General features: G+C 44.3%; 1 protein-coding gene across 1 annotated transcript in view; it reads right to left on the bottom strand.

Annotated features, from left to right (window-relative positions):
- CFAP47 (cilia and flagella associated protein 47) overlaps positions 1-23,197 on the bottom strand; it is a 387,027-nt gene that overhangs the window by 37,188 nt on the left and 326,642 nt on the right. The window contains exons 65-70 of the mRNA XM_015421363.1: positions 19,306-19,467; positions 15,812-15,885; positions 12,493-12,621; positions 12,346-12,370; positions 4,190-4,358; positions 3,001-3,162 (exon numbers count right to left, since the gene is read on the bottom strand). Of these exons, the coding sequence (XP_015276849.1) occupies positions 3,001-3,162; positions 4,190-4,358; positions 12,346-12,370; positions 12,493-12,621; positions 15,812-15,885; positions 19,306-19,467 (721 nt within the window). The remainder of the gene's footprint in view (positions 1-3,000; positions 3,163-4,189; positions 4,359-12,345; positions 12,371-12,492; positions 12,622-15,811; positions 15,886-19,305; positions 19,468-23,197) is intronic.

Genomic DNA, 23,197 nt, shown 5'->3' on the forward strand with positions numbered 1-23,197 from the left:
GACCATGCTGCCAACATGTCTGGATGTTATCAATAAATGCAGGTTTTAGAACAGAATATACCACATTCATACTATGTGCTGAACACTTTCACAGTCTTGTTGGCTGCAGCACTGTTGATTGTTGTCTGGTGTCCGGTGGCAGTAAGTTTTTTTCTTAACAGTCCCATTATTTAATACATTTTTCTGTGTCTCAGTACCACTAGGCAGTTCTTAAAACATATTTGGGCAATGATCCTATGTTGAGATCTCTTTCTCACCCTCATTGAGAGGCGCACGGAGTGGGCAACCAGTGTTCCCTCTATGCTGAGTTAAAAAGGAGGGTGCCCAACTCCCCAACACCCTACCTCACTGCTCAACATGAGCGGAAAGGCTGGGTGCCATGGCACACACAGAGCAAAGAGCAATCCCATGCCCAGCAAAGCTGATCAACTTTCTCCTAGCTCTCTCTCATTCCAATCCTCTCCAACTTGTGCAAAACCCAACAAAGGGGGGCTGGTCTTTGCCTTGGGCTTACATGGCTTTCCAATCCCATAGAGACGAATGGAAGCTCTGTAATCGGCAGCCAGCAGTGCCTGTCAAGCTTTGGAGGGTCCCTATTGGTGTTCCCAAGGTTGGAGAGAATTCCACTCCCACCACTGCCTGGGAGTTTACTTGATTGATGCTGGGTTTTCTGGGAAATGTTCCCACTTCTTGGACCACCCCAAACTGCTCCCTGAAGTTCGGGGAATATTCGGGAAGCATGTGCTTCCACAAACATTGCTTCCCAAGCCCCAAACTGCCCAAAATTCAGCATGAAGTTTACTTTGTGTGCCAGTTCATGCCCATTCCTAATTTATTTATTTATTTCATTAGATTTTTACCCCGCCCTCCTATCAAAGCCGGACAAAGTAAGTTTTTTGGTGGGTGGGAAGGAGAGAAGGAAGCAGGAAAAGGGGAGAGGCTATGGGAGCTTTCAGGGAAGGGAAAGTGGAAATAGCAGGGCAGTGGAAACTGAGATACCCTCACAACTCCTTGTGTGTCTCCAGCTTGTTTAAATATAATTCTTAATGTTCTAGAAGATCAATGAGTAATAATATACCTTTGATTAATGCTCATATTCGCATCATTTACAGTTTAATATTAACACATAAACATGAAAAAACAGAGAGTTTGTTGTTGATTTGTTGAATGCATTTTCCTTGATTCACTTCCTGGAAGATGATACTTTAACCTTAAAGACTGTTAAATACTGGGTTCCATATATGAGCAGACCCCAAGTCTAGTGATCAGATCAGCTTTATTAGTTATTCAGCTGATACAAGACAAAACCCCAGATGCATGCAATGTGGCCAGCCTTCCTGCAACTCTTGACACGTTGCGTCCCTGAAGCAGCAGGAGCGTTGTTCGTGGAGGTCCACGCAGCTGGCACAGAGCATCGGTGAGGCGGTCTCAGCGACACAGCCTGGCTGTGGACTCAATGAAGCAGATGGGCGGGTGTCTTGGCAGGTTGGATAGTGCATCTCCAGGACCTCCTCATTGTTGAACACATTGGAGGTTGAGGAAATGGTGGCCTGGTGCACTGCAGCGGCATGGTGGTCAGTCTTCTGGTGGCCAACCTCCCAGGACATCTTGAATGCTGTGGCCTCTCAGATTGCCTTTTGGAGGTTAGTGTCTTCCTGGCCGATGAGCTTGCGTCAGAGATTCTTGTCCCAGAGCCCAAACACGAAATGGTTGAGGAGGGCTTCTTTGAAGTTCTGGAACTCGCACTGAAGAGCCAGGTGGTGCAGGGCAGCAACATAGTCAGATGAGATCCTGAGCTAGCTCCAGGGTGGCGATTCCATAAGAGCTGAGCAACAGTGCTACCTTCTTGGCCGTGCCATCGATTCCATGGAACTCCACAAAGTATTTTAGGCATTCCACCCAAGCCTCCCATTGCTCAGGGTGAGTGGAGTCGAACTCTGTAAGTAGTCCTGGAGCGGCAGCCATGGTCCCAGTTGTGGTGCGATGCGCATAGCATTGGAGCTCGGTGCGCGGTGCAGTGCACATGGGCTCTAGGCTCGCTCAACAGGATCCCACCTTCATTGCCAGTGTTAAATACTGGGTTCCATGGATGAGCAGACTCCAAGTCTAGTGATCAGCTCAGCTTTATTAGTGATTCAGCAGATACAAGGCAAAACTCCAGGGCAACATGCTAACACCACACTCAACCACACCCAACTCCCAACGATAGGCTATTTACATAACATTAATTCCTCACTGGTCACCTCCAGAGTCCTGGTGGGCTATTGTTCTAGAGCTTCAAGCTCAACCAGTATCTGGTAGACAGTCCTGGGATGTTCCAGCCCCAATACATAACAAAGACGAACAAAATTTGTGGTAGGGTCACTGTTCGCTTCTTCACATATCTGGATAAGTGAGCAGTGACTCATGAAAGCTCATACCCTGCCACAATTATTTTTAGTCTTTAAGGTGCTACTGGACTCTTGCTCTTTTCTACTGTTACAGAGAGACTGAAATGGCTACACATCTTGATACTATAACCTGTCATTTTAAAGCATTAGTACCTCTCTCTGATACATACAAAAGAAAAAAGCACTATTCAGAATGGCTAAGGCACAAGTGAGACTTGATCTTGTTACTTCACACCAAACATCTATGAACTCTGGATTCATTCCTATCATGGTTTCCAGGTTTAAACTCGATGAGAGTTATATTGCCATAAAGATCTAGGAACGTAGCTAATGTTTATGTACTTTCTACTAATGTGCTTATGGTTCTACAATGGTTCTGTCATTTCACAACTCCATCAAGATTAATGCATGTATATCTTTAGCTGTAAAAGCTATTTTATTTCTGTGTATACCTTAATCTGCTTTCACACTGGGTATGGAAAAAATGTCAGGCAATCAGTCTTACTGACTAGTTTTCCTTCCTTCCCTTCCTAATAAGCTGAGATTCCCATTGGACACAACATTTCATCCTCAAAAAAGAGATGCACAATTCCTTTGCAGATATTCTTACCTTGTCTTGCTTGTAAGCCTAAAGCTAATTACAGATTCCTTGTTTAGACCAGTTGCTTCAATATTGATGACATCATCAACTTCTGGTTCAGTGGCAACTAGCAATAATGGAAACTTCCAAATGCCTCCTGTAATGCACTGAACAACCAGTGTTGCTGGATTCCTTCAAAATTAAGTTTAAAATATTCATTACAATGGGAAATATAATGAAATGCAAGTCAAATAAATCAATCAATGTCCATAGTGTGATGTAGGCCTATATTCCTGTAGAACTGTAATGTATTACAGAGGTGGTTGAAGTTAAATTATAAATATTATTTTTAGGCAGTATAGTAGATTCATTCTTACTTTGGAAAGCCCTGTCAGCTAAATAGTACAGCACTCCACAGTGGAATGACACCTTGATTTATCATGTCGCTGAAAAGAAATGTAAAATCCTGTCATTAAATTCAGTGACAACTCTCAGTAGTGATGAGGTTTTATTCCTAAGAAAGGTCAAAATACAAAGAATGAATGTTTTTTCCATTAAATTATCTGTGTATAAGTGTTCGTCAAAAAATTTTATAAAATTGTGGCACTGAAGATGAATGATAATGGCCTGTCCAAGATTATCTAGTAACTCCTTGGCTGGATATGTATCTCCTTGGTCCAAGTTCAACCTTATGCGAAGTCTCTCAACTTAATTCTTTTCACTTTGGGGTTTTCTCCGTCAGTGGTGCAGGAGAGGTGCCAACTACTCCTTTTCACATAATGAGAAGCAACATACTTTCAAGGCAATACAACTCTGCTTGGATTGATGCTTATAACTGATTATAGACACCCTGTATACATTCACCCATTAGATACATAATGACCATAATCAGTTAGTTCCAAAATAAAAACAATGTAGAAACAAAACACTGTTCCTTGCAGGCAATGCAGAGTCCTATTTGCATTCAAGAGCATATGGATATTTTTTTGTTCAAGCAGATTTTTCCAAGCACATCAATGGAAAGAGCAGACCCAACTACTTTGCATGCACACTGCCATGCTGCCATCCCTTGCACAAAATGAAAGTGGGTGCTTTTGTAGCCCGAGAGCTTTGGAACAAATTGATTCTCTTGCCCCCACAAGTTGCTGGGTTGGTGGCACTTCTATGAAATTATGACAACAGATGTTGGTTTTTAGAAGGGTCCTAAGCACTCACCTACCTCATTGGTTTGTTAGGAGCAAACACTGTATTGAAGACCAGGGTCACAATTCCAGTTTTTGGATCCCACTTTTTCTCTACCAAGTTTATAGCTACTGCAGACTTTAGCTGAGATGTCACTCTTTCAGATTCAAATTCTATGTCGTACAAAAATTCTACTGTAAGGAACGCTAAAATATATAATATACATATGGCATTAAAACATATATGCCTTTGAATTTTTAAAGCTGATTTTAATACCAGAAAAGATGTTTTAAAAGTTTGCATTTTAAAGCTGATTTTGGTAACAGGAAGGCCAATTTATAAGGAACGGTCAGTTCTGAAAACAGTTGCTAAAACAAGTCAGTCTTAATCTCATGCAAATTTCTTACAAATTAATGATTAGACTCTTAAAGTTACCAGGATTCTCAACTACACACATATCATTTATAAGCTAAAGGCCACTTATCACTTTTTACTGTAGGTATGTGACTGATGTACTTTTATTGTTGTTTTAACAGTTTCATTCTTCTATAATATTTCTATGTATTACTGTGAGCTGTCTCAGGTCTAGGTGAGGAAGTATCTAAACAATTGAAATAAATTAACAAACAATCTCTCTTTTTCCTCTTTCTGCTTCAGTTTTATTTCCAGATTGCAAAGAAATAAATATGCATGGCACCGCTTGGATGTAAATTATTGTTTCTTTCAGAATTGTCTGCACCTTTAAATTCAATAATGCTATTTCCATTTAATAATAATTCTTAGTGTTCTAGGAGACCAACGGGAAATATCACAAGAATAGTGTGATAATATGGATTTATGATGGTTATACAAGATGATAAAACAGTGGCTATGAATCAAGTACTAATGCCATAATATATGTATTCTAATTAATGGTCAGGGTTTTGCACACTGCAAAAAATGTGGTCTCTGTGATCTATTGAATGTTAGCATGTAGTGCTGTGAAGCCTCAGTTGGCCTTATTAATTACACACCACAGGCAGTACAGTGAGCCATTTGTCAATTAACATGGACTCATTTTTTTGCAAAAGGGTGAAGCATGAAATGCTGCAGCCACAAAATATTTTGTGTGTGTCTGTTTTTTTTATCTTAGTTTTTTTCATCTTTTTTCTTAGTAATTTCATTACCATATTAGAATGCCACCCAATGAATAAGCTCTATAGGAAGATTTAATGCATTTCTCCTATACCTGATGCTTTGATGTGAACACAAAATGGTTATTTGGGTTGCTTACATAGCTGTTATGGAGCTACTTCCAGCAGAAGCTAAACATATTAGTTAGGACTGGCCATTCTAAAATAGTAGATCAAAACTTAATAGTAAATGCAGGGTGTTGAGGATAAGAAAAAATTATGTGGGTGAGTCCTTGGGTTAAAATATTCAGGACCTAATGATTTAGAACATTCTTGGAATCACAGTCTCCTCCTCTCAGTGGAATGCATACCATGTCATTAAGATATGAATACCATTTCTGCCTCTTTCAAACTTATCTGTTGCTAATTGTGGTGCTGAAGTAGTGCACTCACAGTAGGACAGAGTTGAAGGCTCATAATTATTCCTCAGCACAAAATGTCACCACACAGAGATTCTAACATAAAAATGAACTTAGTAGGGGACAGGAAAGATGACATCATTTGGAACCTACCACAGAGACAAAATTGCTACTGCTGAGCAGATGTTTCCTTCAGCAATCAAATCCTACTCTACTACACAGAAAATGTTTATTGCATATTTCACACAGTTCAAATATGAAGAAGAGCTGCTGTTGGTAATTGTGCTGTACATTCTGGGCTTGTAATTGTGTTGTATAATCTGTCAATAGATTTCTTAAAGGATTATATTTGCTTTGTTTCCTTGATTTATTTATGGCACCTGCCTTCCTTCACTAATAATAAACTTCTTTTTCTTAGGGCTTTCCGTTTTATTAACTGTACTATGCTCCTTTTAAGTATTTTAATATATACAGAACCTGAGGAAAAACAGTATGTTTTGTAAGTGCCAGATAAAAGTATACAAAATCATCTCTCTTTGCTAGTCCCATAACTTCTTGTGAATTTCCCCAGAAAATCTAATTTAGGGCTGTCCAAAACAGAAAAATATAATTAGATTTTCAACAAATGCTGCAAACTCAAAGACAACCACATCATCCTTTTATAGAAAACCCTTTGTGAATATGTTAATAATTTAGCATTAATGTCTAGGAAGCTGCTTGACACGCATGCTGACTACAGCTGTGAGCAAAAAAGGATATGTATCATCACCACAAAAATAGGGAAGTTATGTGACTAAAATCAAATGATAAAAGCTCCAGGAACTTCTAAAGGTCCCTGGTGGGATGAAAAGGGGAAACACTGTAGAAACCATTGGAGGTTATTAATGCTTCCCTTGAAAAGCACAGAACCCCCACACACACAATAATTTAAAATTGTACGTACAACCTGCCAAAATGGTACATGCTCAACACTCTGTTAGATGTTCTTTCTTTCTCTCCTGGTTTTCTTGATGTATGCCATGTCAGTAATTGGAAGATGATAATTTGACAGGCTGGACTGACAAATGATTGGCTAAAGTTGGATATTGGTAAAAGACCGAGTAAGTCTTAGTTGAGGATTTTTGTGGCACATGTTATGTTACCAGGAGGAGCACAAAACAATTTGTGCCTACTGTTACTTGTTTTAAATAGTTATTGGAGCAAATGTTCTGCCAAATTGATATTCTACTGATTGTTTGTTTTTCAGAAATAGTTTAAATATGAATATCCTGCAGTATAGCAATTTAATCCAATGCCTGTGGTGATTCTATAAAAACCTTATAGCCAGCTGCTTATCTTAAATTTTAATTATTAGCCCCATCTGCAAAGCTTCAAATCAACTTGCTGTCACAGGGCATCAGAACTGCAGATATGGTGCAGCTTACATTTCTAGAAGTGTAATTTTTTCCTACACTTCCTACACCATTCTGGGCTGGTTTTACAGTTGTTGTTTTTTTGTCATTTGTATTCATTCTGGGATCTCAAAACAGAACAAAATTTTTGAAGCGCATAATAAAGAAAAAGCAACTTCATCTTGACAAACTGCAAACTGATGTGAAAAAATATGGTTTGACTGGTTTAATATTTCCAGCTTTGCTTTTTATTTGGAAGAGATCAACTGAAGAAAGTGACAAAGAATGCTATACATGAAAGTGAAGGACAAAAATGACACCCCAAGTGCGGATGGAAAAAGAATGAATCGGCTAAGGAAGGCTAGCCCTCGCAGACATGGCATCATGGTACCTTTCCTAATGGTAAAAAAATAGCCTTGGTAAATTCTGAAAATGCTATAACTTAATCTGGTGGGACATCTGGAAGTTGGTAATGTGACCTTACTATAAATTCTGACACAATGAGCACAATTCTAAACAGGTCTACTCAGAAGTAACTCCCATTTTATTCAATGGGTGTTACTCAAAGGAAAGTGTTTCTAGAATGGCAGCCATCATCAGTGTCTTTCTTTAAAGAAAGGAGAGAAAATATGGTAATAGTCATACAGATATTTAGCTATTTTTCATGGTAATTCTTCCTATATTCATGGACGACCAATATATTGTCATGGGAAAGTGCTGATAGTATGTGTTCTAACTGACCCTTTTCATTTACTTCAGTATATTTCAATAATACGCACTTAGGGCTTTTCTGCACTCTTGTTTTCTTGGCTTGTGTGCCCGTACTGCATGTTTTCCCCCTTTTTTGAACTTTTTTTGGTCCCTCTAGTGGTCACTTTGGTATAGCATTACTGTATCTCTAATATAGCATTACTGTATCTCTAGCTTAGAAATAAACCAGAGATTCAACGATGACACATCAAAGCGACCACTAGAGGGAGCAAAACAAGTGTGGAAAATAAATTTTAAAACATGCAGTATGGGCAGACAAGCCACGAAAATAAGAGTGTGGCAAAGCCCTTAAACGTGTTAAGTGAGTCTCATGTACAATGGTTGTAAAGTAACATTAAATAAGCTAAATTATTATTATATTTATGATTTTAGGACATAGATCACATTCCAGAAAAAGGTGAACCTCAGTGCCCCTGCTCCAGGACCAAACAGGAATTCCAAGCATTCTTTATGCTCTTGAACTCTGATCAAACATTTCTTCAGCATGAGGCCATGAAGGCAGAACCTCTGCATCATAGGCAAGCCAACTTGCAGCAGACAGCCAATCAATAAGGATTTTGGCATTGCGAAGCACCTGTTGTTACCTGTGCCAGTCCATTATGAAGAATAAAAGCTATGCATGACATTATTTCCCATGGTATTGGGGCTGTCCAATGAAACCAAGAACAATGGCTCCAACAGTTGACATCTTTGTCCATACTGATGAGGCTCTTGCTACAATGGCTAACATGAACAAAATTCCATGGCTACATCTATGGTAACCCATTCTCTATTACCACTGACTTCAGACAATGCTAATGATTGTTTACTTCTAACCAACAGACGCTTGAGGAGGAATTCAGATCATTAAGATCAAAATAACATGAACTATCAGTTCACAAGAGCTGCCTTTTCTGGGACAACAGTCTGATCATCTCCAAAGCCTTCAGACACATACCTTGGAGGCTTTAAGGCTAAGCTTGCAATATCTTAGTGCAGCAGTGAGAACCACCAAAACACCATGTTGGCCCATTCTAGAGGCTGGGCTTTTTGACAGTGTTTGGCACACACACCAAAAAACAAACCACACACACACACACAAAAGGATGCATTAAAACAGATTACCGAGGGTTACTTATCTTGCAAGTTGTAATGTACTCCGCCATGACCACGTGCGCGACCATTGGGCCATGCGGTCAGGCCGAACAACAGAGCTTCGCTTCCCTGAGAACAATAGTCCTGCGGATCCTAGCCCGCACCTATCAGAGGGCCAGGTCCACGGCCGAGAGCCTATGGGACTCTCGGCCACTGTAAATAGCCTATAGGGCCATAGTGGGTGTGTTTTAGGGGGTGGGTTCCTGAGCATATAAGCTGGCCTGCGAGCCGGCTTCCCTTGTCTTGTTCCTGATGAATAAAAGTACTTTGCTGAAATCACTCAACGTCTCTCAGTACTTTTCACAAGTTTTATCCTGGCACAACGTATCATATACAGGGAAGCCCCCAATGAGCTTTTAAGGCTGTTGACTACTCTGTTAGATCATGAACATCCTTATCTGACTGCGGGCTGACCAAAGAATGCTGATAGTGACTCCGCAACAGATGGAGCCTAACCCGGATGTCTAAATGCCCTAGCTGGCCTTGTCTGTGTCAGGTGCTATAGCTTTGGCTCACCACAGATCCCTACCATTGTGGCTCAAGTTACAAGACCCTTACAATATCAGAATGAGACATCAGATGGATATGCGCTGTGGTGAGATGCAAATTAGATAAGAAGGCATGTTGCCATCTTCCTCTGCAAGATCCAGTGATGATCCAGCAGCCAGTTGAGCCAGTAATGTCTTGGAACCCAGCAAAGAACATATTGACATGGAGCCTGAAACAGGCCGAAAAGTCAGAGTCTACTGAGGCATTAGCTGTGAATCACAGCACATGACTTCAGACACCCACCTTACACCATGGCCTTAGTACCTTCAATACTACTGAGCTGGATGCAGTGTGTATGTGTGTGTGTACGTGTAACGTGTACTGACTGTATGGAACAAGGACAAACACTCTCCCGTTCTCAGGTACTGAGCTCACAGCCACCTGGGGCCTTGGGATTCTCACTGGGTCCTGGTCCTTTGCTGAGGCTCTTTTTCATCTGGGTTCCTCTCAAGGATGCAGACAGACACTCAACAGACACTCCCAGCGTGGTGGGTTAAAAAATACCTCTGCATTTATTTGAGTCCTTCAAATAACTAAGAGTGTTTGCTCAACAGAAACCACTCACAGATTATAGCAATGGCACAAAAAACCAACAACACTATACTTGCACTGGGCAGAGGATGAGCCTGAAGCATTAACTCCTTGTGGCTTCCTTCACTGGGGTAATCTTGCGACCTGGCTTTCTCACCCGAAGGCTTAAGAAAGAGAGTCCACTCCCACGGGCATAGTCCACAGCATTTCAGCTTGCAGTCCTAGAGGCCTCAGCCTGTTCCTTTCCTGTGTGACTACTGCCCCCCTGCTTGGTCGCCCCTGGCAGCCAGATAAAGGCATCTTAAGCCGCTGGCCAAGGCCACCAGGTGTTTTTAATCAACGCTCAGCCCAAACAGGCTGCAACCAACCTGTGAAAACTTATAGCTTGGTCGCATTAATGAAAGCCTGAGATCTGTAAATTCTAATCCTTACACTGACCCTCTCAGTTTGCCTCTTAAGAAAGCACAGTTTCAGTTCCCATACACAGTTCAGTTTGGCTCTTGCTAACATCCAGTACACTTCAGCAAGTCCTCTTTCAGTATCTTTGTGGTTACAATAAAGTTACCAGAGGATTGTGCCCTTGTCTTCATGATACAGAATACCTATAATTTTAGGTTTGGGGCACTATATATTTTTCATTCATTTACTTCTTTACTGCATTAGTAGCATTTCTGCTTGAGAATAGCTGTTCTTCAAATGGACAAAGGATTAAGGGAGAAAATCTAAAACTCCCAAATTTACTCTCAAAATAATTATATTGGGGAACTCAGTTATAATTAATGTGCATTACAACTAAACATTGGTCAGCATGAGATTATTGTAATATGTTAAGAACTGTGCTATGCCTCTCTCCCAGGATTTGTTCCATAGTAAAACATTTTTAATTCAGATTATACACTACAGTACCTATCACCTTTGTTTCATTCTGGAATCTGACAAGTACATATTAGGGATGTGAACTCAGTAATCTCCTTTAGTATTTTAGATATTCAATCAAGAGCCTCATTTATTTTAGCAATTAACAGAGCTACCAGGGTTGTGATAGACAGGGCAAGCAGAAACAATCAAGGGCCGCCAGACATCGGGGCTGAGCCCAGTGCACATCAAATCCCATGGCTCCATTTCCGCAGTACATCCTCACCCCCTTAAAGGGACCAAGACCCATCACAAGTCCCTGGGCACCTGACAGTGTTGGCAAGGCCCCAGCACCCCCGCCCGTCAATGCTCCAAGGAGGCCCCTGGCCTACACAGAGCCAAGGGTGCCCACACCTCAGAAGGGAAATGGGTTGACATTATGGAAAGTCTGTGGAGTCGCAGGTGCCCTGCACTGACCAGCAGCTGCACCTTCCAGCAGGACACCTGCCCTGCTGAGGGCATCCCCACACCAACCTCCACACCACCCCTGTTGGTGGCAGAGCAAGAGGGGGGCTGCCAGAGCAGGGTGCCATGGAGGGGCCTGAAGTGCCTCCAACAGGACTCCCAGCAGTCTCACAATGCACAACTGTCTCTCCCTGACGTCCCTTGTGACAGTAAGCAGCCCCTCCAGATGCCCAGCAGCCGCCATCACAGATGTTGCCAGCCCTTCCATCCACTGCTGACCAATGGAGAAGGCTTCCTGTCACTTATGGCAGATCTCCAGCTGCTTCTGCTCAATTCCCACCCACATGGAACGGAGGGTGGGGGCTGAGCTGGCTGTAGGTGCCATGCCCAGGGTCTAGGCAAGGTGCCAGAGTCCCCTGCATCACCTGGAGAACCTGTGGCCGCATCATCTGGCTCCAGAGGATGCTGCTTGCCTTGGGCTCCTGCACCCTCTTCAGTCCCCACCTCCCCCAGTCCACTGCCATCTGAAGACATTGCTCACTGCATGTGGTTGCCCTCAGCTGCTGGCCCCAGTGATTCCATGATACCCAGCATCTGCAGGATAAACGACCTGGCCACCACAGCTTGCCTCATGGGGATCAGGGCATGGAGGTAGTCCACAACATCAGCTGTGAACATCTGGCAAAGGGATCCTGAGGTGGCGGGACAGAGAGCAGAGCATCAGACCAAGTGGGCACCCATAATAATCTACTTTGGGGCCACCACCTGGCCTTACAGTTACCTCTTCTCTCTTGCCCACCACCTCAGCAGCCTGAGAAACTTGGTCTTTCTCCCCATAAATGAACTTCATCTCTTCCTAGTTCGTCATAAGGAAATGGTGCCCTGGGTCATCTGGGTCTGGGTTCTTGAATGAGCACTCCTCCAAGGGGGATGGGGTGGCCATGTTGGCAGCTGCCCCTTCCTCACTCGGTATTCCCACTTTGAGAGTCATCTGCAAGGGGAAGGACAGGTGTTAGCAAGTGATGACGGTTTGGGAACAGTGGGGGTGGCAGGTGGAGGACCCCTTGCAGGGACAAGGGGTCAGCAGGACCCCTCACACGCATTGCACAATACCTCAATGACACAGCCACCCACCTCCACAGGTGATATCACTGCCCGCATGACAGCCTCAGCTCCAAGCAGGCCCTCTATCATTGCCTGCTCATAAAGGACACCTTGGGCCATGAGGGCATGCAGGCATTTCTGAGCAGGGCCAAAAGAATCATTCCAGCACTTCAAGGTTGAGAACTCTATGCAGATGCCATGTCCCAGGGCAGAGACCCACTCCCCTGCTGTGCACCAGAAGGCACGGTGGTATGCAGTGGCAGAGTTGGTCCTGGCAGTTGCTAAGGCTACACTCACATGCTCCACCACCAACTTACATAGCAGTGCCTTCTCAACCTTGGCCCAGTTAAACTAGCAGTTAAACTACAAGGGGATGTAGAGGCAGGGCAAGGTACCATGGGAAGCCACAGAACCCCTGGTCTCCCCCTGCCTCCCCCATTCCCATGATGGACACCAGGAGGAGACCACGCAGATAAGGGAGCCTACCATGGGGACAGGGGGTAGGTATGGGGGGGGAATGAGGGTGACTGGGCCACAGGGGCCCAACCCCCTTTGACAAAATTGAATTCAGCCCCCTTTCTCTGCAGGTCCTGGCCAGCCTGCTGTGGCATGCTCCCTTCTGCTAGGAGTGCAACTCATCCACCTACTGCCAGCACTGTATGTATGGGTAGCATTATAATGGCAGAGAAGTTGGTATGCTTGGCAAAACTATGCATGCATCAGGATGCTGCAGCTCTTCAACAGCATCTGCCTGGATCACTTCCACCAGGACAGGGCAAGCATCCAAGCCACGTGCAAGAGCTCAGGCCAGTTCTCTAGGGCCAAGCTCCTGCTCCCCACACCTTCCCTGTCCTACAGAAAGTGCTGATCTCCCTCTAATTCCTGGTCTTCAGATCCTTCCAAGGGGTCATGGCTGAGATCCTGAAGGTGTCCCTGTCCTCGGCAAGCCACTGTCTGCACAGCTTCCTGGATGCCATGCTGGGCCACCTAATAAGCGCATGTGCACTTCCCCTCAGAAGAGACAGAGCTGGCACCCATCTGGGCAGGGTTTGTGGTGTCATTTCATCCACACTAGGTGACCATGGATACCCCCTCCTCCATTATCTGTTGCCACTGTATCCCAAAGACAACTTATCAGACCATGCAGCCTACAACCAAGCCCACTGACAGATACGCATGGTCATCAGGCACACATTCAGCCAGCTGGTTCTGTTGCCTTCACCATGGGGGTGGGGGGAGCCATGCAGCTCCTGGCAGTTGCCAAGCTCTTCACCATCTGTGCTATGCTCCACAACATTGCCATACACCAACCGCTGCTGCCACCCTTTGTAGGGTCCCAAGTGTTGGGGTGGGGGCAGGATGATGCAATGCTGGTAGGAGTTAGTGGCAAGGCAGGATGTCAGAGGGCACACTGAGTGCACGTGGGTATGAGAGCACATAGGATGCAAAAGGTGCCCAGCCACCCGTACCATCTTTTGGAGTGCTCTACCCTCTTGTGCACTTGTAGAGGGATGATCTATCAGCCACAGGGTGAGTGGAGCCCCCTTGTGCTTACACCTCCCTTTGGGAATCTGCATCAATCCTCAACACCACTCCTATCAGCCACTGGCATGCCTGACCCCATGCTGCACCCAAGATAATGGGAGACAGTCACCAGATGCAGGGAGGGCTGTTTGGGGGGCCCTCCCTCATCAATGGTTCCTCTGCTTGGCACCCACATAGCCTGCCTGCAGGCACCTCGCCAAGGGTGTAGTGGGGGAGGGGAGAAGCTGTGAGTTGTTGAACCAACTACTGCAGCCAGCCATTGCACAAGCATATGTCACCTCAGTCAGGCAACACAGGGGATGGATGCTTGGCAGCAGGCACCCCTGGGGTCTGAGAGAGGAGTGTCCCAAGGCTCCCTCCAAAGTTCTGTTCTCTACCTTTTGTTCTACTCCCTTGAAAAGGGGAGGGAGGCAACGGTGACTTCAGAGCTAGGAATTCCCACATTCTGTGAACAACAAATATTCTTCTTTATCGTTATGTGGGTTTGTTTCTGCTGGCTAGAACATCTGCAGAACCGGAATATGGTCTGAGTGTCCAGCCAGTCTGATAAAGGAACTGGGTCATAGAAGGAACCATGCATACGTATGGATGGCTGATTCCTCCGCAGTGCAGTCCCAGACACCCAACTCTCAGAAGGTGGGTGCTCCTAGCTCTGAGGTCACTGGGCCCCAGGATAAGCAGGAGCTGCCTGGAACCTGATACTTCACTGCAGCAACTTTGTTTTTCATTATGGTCATTTTTCACAACATGGCCAGCAGGAAGCCTTGATGCATGTAATAGCCATGGCACGAATCCTTTTTTAAACTATTCCTTTAACAGCCCAAACTTATTCTTCTCCTTGATTAGCACATCCAGACGGGCTGAGGTTTCTGGGAACCATCCAACCCTTCCAGGTCTCTATAGGGCCAGACCCACTGAAATTGACCAACCTTGGTTTTCACAGCCACAAGACAGCCGTCCTTTGAAAAAAACTGATGGCAAGTAGTTTATCACAGGCCTCACCACTTGATGGAACACAGTAGACAGGATTGGACTATGTTCCATTGACCTTTTTTTGCACTTTAAAAAGCCTGTCTTGATCAATGTGAAGACTCGGCACAACTATGACCTGAGCTGACCAATTCCTCTCTGATGCAGCCCCAACCTCAATAACGCCGCTGATTGTTTGATAAGCACTCTCCTTACCCTGCAAGGCCTCCATGCATGATGTTTGTTATCAGCTGGGGGCAAGCTGTTCAGGGGCAGACTACATTGGACCTCTTGGACTGAGTTTGATGGTTACTCAGCTCCACAGGCATATGTATGTTCAGAAACAAAGTCCCCAACCACCCTCATACATAACTCCCCCCCCTCCCGCAGTTGTGGCAACTAAAGTCAACTTTATTTGACAACTAATGGAGGAAGGGGTTGAAGGGACCAGACACCATCTCCACAGAGCCTCAGGGAAAATGGGTGTCCGTCTCCTGGAGCAGTGCACATACAAATGGGGCAGAGCCACATAAGGAGCAGCAAGCTGAAGACAACTACCAACTTCTTAGTCTGTGGCCTGGACACAGTGGGGCTAGGGGAAAAGTGGCCTGAGCCAGTGCTCACCCTATTAAGATTTTCACCTGCAGGATAACAAAGCAGAGACATGTGAAACTACAACAAGGCCAGGAGTGCTTTGGTGGGGGCAAGCATGTTCGTCAGGGGTCACCAGAGAGTCCACTCTGTGGACCATGGGGTGGTACTCTGCCACAACCACCCATCCAGCAAAAGATGACCCCATCCAAAACACATTCACCTGTCCAGCATTAATTTCCACAGTAAGAGCTAAAGATGCATCCACCTTGGCAGCTGCTCCACAGAGTTCTGTTCCTGAAAGGGAATGAGTTCAAGGATTTTGTGGTAACCCACTCCACTAAGGATAGTGGCGCTCTGACCCCCCCAAAAAAGCAACCTGTCCAAGGGGGACCCTAGTCAATGTATGAGCTATCAGCCCAGTGCAGAGCCAAAAATTTGGGCCCCCTTCCCTGGTAGCTCTCCTGAGGCACTCACCATGCATCCCCCTTTGTATGTGAGGGGCCATGGTGATGTGGGCCCAGAGCTCCTGCTGCCCCATTAAACTGCCACACTGCTGGGCTTGGGAGCAGAAGGTGCCATTTCTGGGGCAGCTCCTGACTATGAGCTAAGGGGAAGGGGAAGGCAGTTTACGGAACAGGTCCCTGCTTACCTGCCAGTGTGCAGCCATCCCTTTGGGTCCCACCTCTGGAGATGTGGTACTTGTTTGGGTTCAGAACTGGGAGAAATCAGCCACAGAGTGTGGACTTTGCTCTCCACATTGGGTGCTGGTGCAAAGTGCTTGCCCAGTAGTGCTAAGTGCCCTGTCTGTGCTCTTCCCAACACCAAGAAGCCTTGCTATCTGCTCTAACTCTGCACAGCAGGAAGTTGCCAGTCAGACTCTCAAGTCATGTGCCCTACCTTGTGAGTTGTGGGACATTTTTGTAGAGATGGGGGGCTGCGAGTGGGTTGGGAGGGGGCTTGGCCACCACAAGGGAGGGAGACAATTGGCTGTGCCCATAGTCAGCATCCTAAGCATCTTTGGGCCTCATGGGTATAGCCCTGGGGAGGCACTTGTTTTTCTGTTCAACTGGTGCTTATGGGCTATGCCATATTTTTTGAAGGTGCAACTTTGCACCTCAGTCAGGAAGCATTCCTGGGCTGAATGGGCTTAGGGAGCCAACTAACTATGACTACAACCTGTGATCTACCCACAACCATGCCGGCACAGGGGCCTGCGTCTCAGTTGCAGTCATTGGGCAGCTGCTGCAGAGGTGTGCTGGTGTCTGAGTGGTGCAGCAGCGCTGGGGTTCTGCACTGGTGTAACTGGATCTTACACCAGCATACCTTGGAGTTACGCTAGCATAAGGGTCAGTTGGCTCCCTGAGCACATGTCCCTCCTCCCTTAGGATTCCACAGTAAATTTTTGAGAAATTTAAAAATTGCCTCTTCTGAAATCTACTTCACATGCTCAAAATCTGCTCTTTGAGAAGTATCCTATTACTATTTGAGCGAGAAAAAAATGTAATAAGTAAACTGATTCCCCTAGATCTTTGGCTGCAACAACCAGACAATAATTTCTGGTAGCTTTAAAGAAGTTTCTGGAGGATATTATTTCTTTATTTACCAAAATTTATAGGTTACTTTTTCAATCATTCCAATTGGCTTGAATTTTGAACATATAGTAAGTGAACAAATTCTAATCTACAGAGTATAAAATGTGTTCATATTTATGATTATGGTATCTTTTCTTTCTGTCTTTCAGCTCAGCCTTTCACTTGTTATTTTTAATCCTCTCCTCTTCCTTTTCTTATCTCATGATACCATGTTTGTGTGAGCCACATCCACTTTTTTCTTCTGTTTTTCACATCAGGTTGCTGTAGGCACTTGATAAAAGTTAAATAACATTATTACTGAAGTGCTGTGAAATACATGGAAACTATTACGTGTTTTAAATATTAGCATAAACAGTGTGGTACCTTGTTCTTTTTAAACAATCAAATCCTGTATGATAAATTCTAACACCTAAATGTTGAGATTATAGTTTCGGGGATCTCATACCTTTTTTTGTTAATGAGTTGAAATAATTCTTGGTTTAATTTAGAATCATGCTGACTATACTGGATTAAAATTCCTGTTAGGCCTATAGAAGTTTTTTGTAGAGCAAGAATTTATTCATATTTAAATAATTTAAATACTGAACCAAAAAAGAGGCTATTCAAACATGCACTCTGTGTAATTATCTTCATCTGTCTTTGGATACAAAAATACTTACTGTGTATTGTACACACTTGTGCATCATTTTCAAAAGGAAAAGGGAAAATGAAATACAGCTTATTAAATTATGATTGTGCTTTGCACTTTTATTTGCTGGTTTGCTTGAAGAATACTAAAAGTACCACTCAGTCTGATTTCTTGACAGGCATTATATTCATCCAAGAATAATAGCATTATAATGTAACTAAGTATAAAAACTGCTACTTATCCTACTTCTAGTGTCAGAAAACTTGATTACCATAGTACTTGGCTGAAAAGCTGTGATATCCCAAATAAATGTCATACAATATGTGACAGAAAATTGTGTTAATAACTTAAGAATTATTACTCCTACATATAGAACACACATATCAGTAATCAAAATATTTCAAAACGCCGTCATTGTGGTGATGTTAAGAATGACTTATTTGATAAATTTCTAACCATCAAGTCTCTGCTATTTCATTATTATAAAATAAAGAATACCACATACTTTGATATGAGACAGTCCTTTCAGCATCACATGCAGTCACATGACAATATGAATAGCTCCATAGTCAGAAGGGTTACGTAACTTGAATCAGAGAGCATATGTTACTTGACTAGATACTGTATTGTGCAGAAGATACATCACAAAGAAAATCCAAGGCCTTAATTGAGGAAACTCCTCCAAATAACTTAGTTTGTGCCCCTTTCACTGAAGCATCAGAGACAGCAATATGTGATGATGGGATATTAAATGTCTAAGCCAAGAACATTTTCTTTTTTAAAAGCTATGTAGAAGTCATTTTGTTCTAGGTTAACTCACATTAACTCCTCTAAAAGTGTACTTAGAGCTCCCTTCCTAAATTTTCTAACAACCTTAGCATTTATGTATTCACTCAGTCCTCCCATGTCTTTTATTATTTGACTAATTCAGGCCCCGGTCACGCGGTGGGAAATGACGCGGCCAAAGTGCAGCTTTTTAGAGCTGCACCAAAAGAGACACACGGCGGCGGGATCAGACCGATCCCCTGAGCCGCCGTGCAGTTGCTCCCCGGCACGATCAGATGCCGGGGGGGAGCCACGGAAGGGAGAGCGAGGCAGCCGGCTGCGCATGTGTGCGCATGTGCAGTTCGGCTGGGAGCCTCGATTGCTCCTAAAGACGGGCGCGCCGGCGATCTCACGGCCACGCTTGCTGCGCCGTTTCAGGTAGGTCCTACCATTTTGTAGGTTCTTTTTTTATGTGCATTTTCGGCCTGAAGGGCCGGATCGGGGACAGGTGCGCACCACTTCCCAGATGTTGCGGTGTCATTCCTGCAAATTATAAATAGAATGGGTAGGATTAATGTGGTCTGCACTTGATGTGTGGAATGGATGTAGCATGGTTTTGGGTTCTGCCCAAACCAAATTCTAAAATTAATTGTTAAGTACACTTAATATGGGTGTGGGACTGGCAATTAGATAACTAAATGAAGAACCTTAGAATCTTTTCCTCCTTACCTTCATACACTTGAACGTCATCCTGAATAGTGACTGACTTGTTCTTTGAAGGGGTTGAAGAGTCTCTAATCATTTGTGAACCTCTTGTGCTAGGAACTACGCCAGTCAGCAGCACTTCTACTCTTTCTTCTACTCTGCTGCGGGCTTGGCAGCATACAACAGCTGTAGAAGTAAAACAGTGACATAATTTCCCTAGATTTGCCTAGAATCTCACTACACTGAAACCTGTGGTTGCTTGAGGGGAAGACATTAATGGTATCAGATATTTCCTGACCTCCACGTTCCCATAGCAGGCCTCTGTGACCCCATAAAAAGACATCAATAGCAGTTGTGAGATTATAATGAAGAAAACAAAGGCTGCAGTAGGGAGGAAGGCAAAATTGCTCCACCTTGCTATAGTATTTGACAGAGGAAACATACTGGAGCATGTCATCCATTAGCACAAAAGCAAGATGGGGACAATTTCACTAAACTCACCTACCTCACTGCAACCCCTTTCACACCCTGTTTAGGAAATTACCTGTTGGATTGTGTTATATTATTTGTTATTCTTTGTGATAAATGGTCAATTTTATTTGTTAAACATCTCATTCCTGGGACACATGGGGGGATTGTTCTTATGCTGGCCAGCTGGAGAAATTCATTTTTTCAAGCTTCCAGAAGTTTCAAAAAGCCTCGGCGTACTCCCCCTCCCCTCCATCTTGAGCTGAGTGTGGTAATCTTCCTGCCCAAAGGGTCACATAGTAGAGGCAGGGAGAGCACTCCTCCCTCAGTTCTCCCTTCATCGCTGTGGAGCTACAGCCCTTGGATGACAAGTACAGCCCCCAGAGGGGAAGTAGGGAGGGATGTGTGCCTGCACAGAAAACTATTGACAAACAACAGTTAGATATGTGCAACCCTGTTTTCATCGTCATGTCTACTGTGCAGTCTCATACGGAAGAGTACCATGCTCACTTATCGCAGAAGGTGGGTGTGGGCTGTCACCAAAGAAATGATGTAATACTGTTCTTCCATCCGTTGCTTCTTTTCTAGAATCCATGTCAAACAAATCATGATTGACAAAGGTGGATGGAGATGACCATGTTGTGGGCCTGCAGATATCTTGCATGTTGAACCGGGAAGTCAAGGCAGCCAAAGAGGACTGTGCTCTGGTGGAGTGAGCCTTTAGTAGTAGTGGGCTATCTACTTTGACATTTTCAGATGCTATGCAGATCACTGATACCACCCACGAGGAAATAGTCTGGGAGGAGACTGTCCTTCCCTTATTCTGACCCCTGAAGCATACGAACAGGCTCTTATCCTTATTAAAAGAGATTGTATGCTGCAAATCTCCCTTATAAATAAAAGCCAAATGGTGGTGGCACTTCTCTAGAACATTCCACATGCTCCAAAATCAGTTCGCTCTCTGATCTGTCATTCAGAGGGTCTCCCTATCCACTGGCTGCTTTCCCTGAGTCCTGCCTCCAACATTCTAAGCATTTTGCTGTTCCTCTCCCCCCCATAGCCAGTCAGAACACAGAGGTTATTTGCATATGCAGCCTCATTAGCCTCTGCCTCGGAACATAGAGGTCGTTTGCATATGTGACTTGATTGGCTTTTGCCTCTAACATTCTAAACAGTTTTGCTGTTCTGAGGTAAAATGTGTCCAATCTCCAGGTGAGGGCTGGAGATCACTCAGAATTACAACTGATTTCCAGATGGCAGAGATCAGTTCCCCTGGAGAAAATGGTGTGCTCTGTATCCTTATATGCTGCTGAGGTGGCCTCCATATGACAGTCAATGTGATGTAGCAGTCAGGGCTTCAGAGCACGGGACAGGATGCAGGTATGTGGGGGGTGGAAAGCTGAAGAGTGAGGGGGAAATAAAGGTAGGTTGATGACTGGCTGGGAAGAATAGGGTTGCCAACTCCAGGTGGGAAATTCCTGGAGATGGGAGGGATGGAGCCTGGAGAGGGTGAGGTTTCAGGAGGCGTGGGAACTCGGACAGGTACAAAGCCATAGACTCCACCCTACAAACCAACTATTCCCTTCTGGGGAACCATCATTGCCAATCTCCAGGTGAGAGCTGGAGATCACTCAAAATCACAACTGTTTTTTAGGTAGCTGAGATCTGTTCCTCTGGAGAAAATGGTGGACTCAGTGTCATTATACCCTGCTGAGGTCGCCACAGCAAATTGACACTGAGTGTCCAAGGCCGGGGCACCCGCCCAGAGCCTCTTTCTAAAGGGGCATATGCAAATAATTTATTTCCACAATCGGCCTTTTTCCTAGTAAAATAGTAATGCTCTTCTAACATGTAGAGTGTGTAGACCTTTCTCGACTTCTGTCTGGTGGTGTAGGAAAAACACAGGTAAGATAATGTCTTGTGAAATTTGGAATTTGGAAACTACCTTGGGTAAAAATTCCAGGCCCAGAACCACCTTATCTTGAGAGCCCTTAATCCCATATCCTTCTAGATGAGGTAATAAAAACCAGGAATGCTGTTTTGGCTGATAAAATGACTAGTCACATGATGCTAGTGGTTCAAATGGTTTATATATTAGTTGGGAAAGAAGCAAGGATAAGCTTCATTGAGGCACTGGAGATCTTACAGGAGGAAACAGATTATTCAAACCTCTAAGAAATTTTATAGAGTGAGGGTGGGAAAAAGCAGTGCACGAATCCAGACCTAAATGGAATGCTGAGATTGCTGCTAACTGAACTTTCACTGACAAACTAGACAACCCTTCATTTATAAGGGACAATAAGTAGTTTAAAATCTCTGATAACAAGCTCTCGTCAGGCCTGACCTGGACCCAGTGAGCAATGTTGCCATTTGGAGGTGTATGATTTCCCCATGGAGGGGTTTCTAGCTGAGACCAGTACCTCAGCTACTCTTTCTGACCACTGAGCTACTGTAGAATTACTATAGGATTAGCCAAGCAGTTTAGTGGAGAGACTTCACACTGTGGTGGTAGAATGGGCCTATTCTTTACATGGTTGGAGGGAACACTCTGAACCTTCCCTTGCAAATCACACTCTCTTTGGCCAATATGGGGCTATCAATATGCAGGCAGCTCGATTCACCTTTATTTTGGCTACCACCTTGGCTAGTAAAGGGAAAGGGGGGAAAGAATATAAGAGTGCTCCATGCCAGTGGAACTGGAAAGCATCCCCAAATGACCTGGCTTACCACACTTCCCAGGAACAAAAGAGGGGGGCATTTTGCATTGCTTGCTATGGCGAAGAGGTCTATGACTGGGAATCCCCATTCCTTGAAGAGCAGGAACCAGTACTGATCATTTAGGGACCATTCATGCTTTTCTTCTGAGTATCTGCTTAGTCTGCCTGAACACTGTCCTGACCTGCTATGTGTATCACTGTTAGGGTGACTTGATGTTTATTGCCCACTGCCAACTCAAGCTGGCCTCCTTGCTAAAGGGACAGAAAGCCTGTGCATCCTTGTTTGGAGATGTAATATTTCGTTGTCATGCTGTCAGCAGTGATTAGTATCCACTTTCCTTTTGTCTTCATTTCCAATAAATGGATATGAATGTTAGATTTGTTCAGAACCCATCTACTACTAACCAAGAAACCCATGCAGTAACCTCCCCAGCCCCCAAGGGAGGCTTCCATGAACACCTGAATGTCATGTGAGGGAGCGCTTAGTGAAACCCCTTGCAACAGGTTCTCATCCTCCAACCACCATACAGTAGACTTAAGAACAGACTGGTGAATAGACAGTTTGCACCACTGAGGGTTGGAATTGATAGCAAATTTGAGACTGAATGAATTTTGGAGGTTTCTCATGTGGAGTCTGGCATGCTGGACCACTGCAGTGGTGGAGGACATCAGGCCCAACAATTTCTGAGTGAATGTGCCCCATGCTTCCCTTTTTATCTGCCCTGTGGTAT

Source organism: Gekko japonicus, unplaced genomic scaffold, assembly GCF_001447785.1.
Source record: "Gekko japonicus isolate JY-2015 unplaced genomic scaffold, Gekko_japonicus_V1.1 scaffold625, whole genome shotgun sequence".
NCBI lineage: Eukaryota > Metazoa > Chordata > Lepidosauria > Squamata > Gekkonidae > Gekko > Gekko japonicus.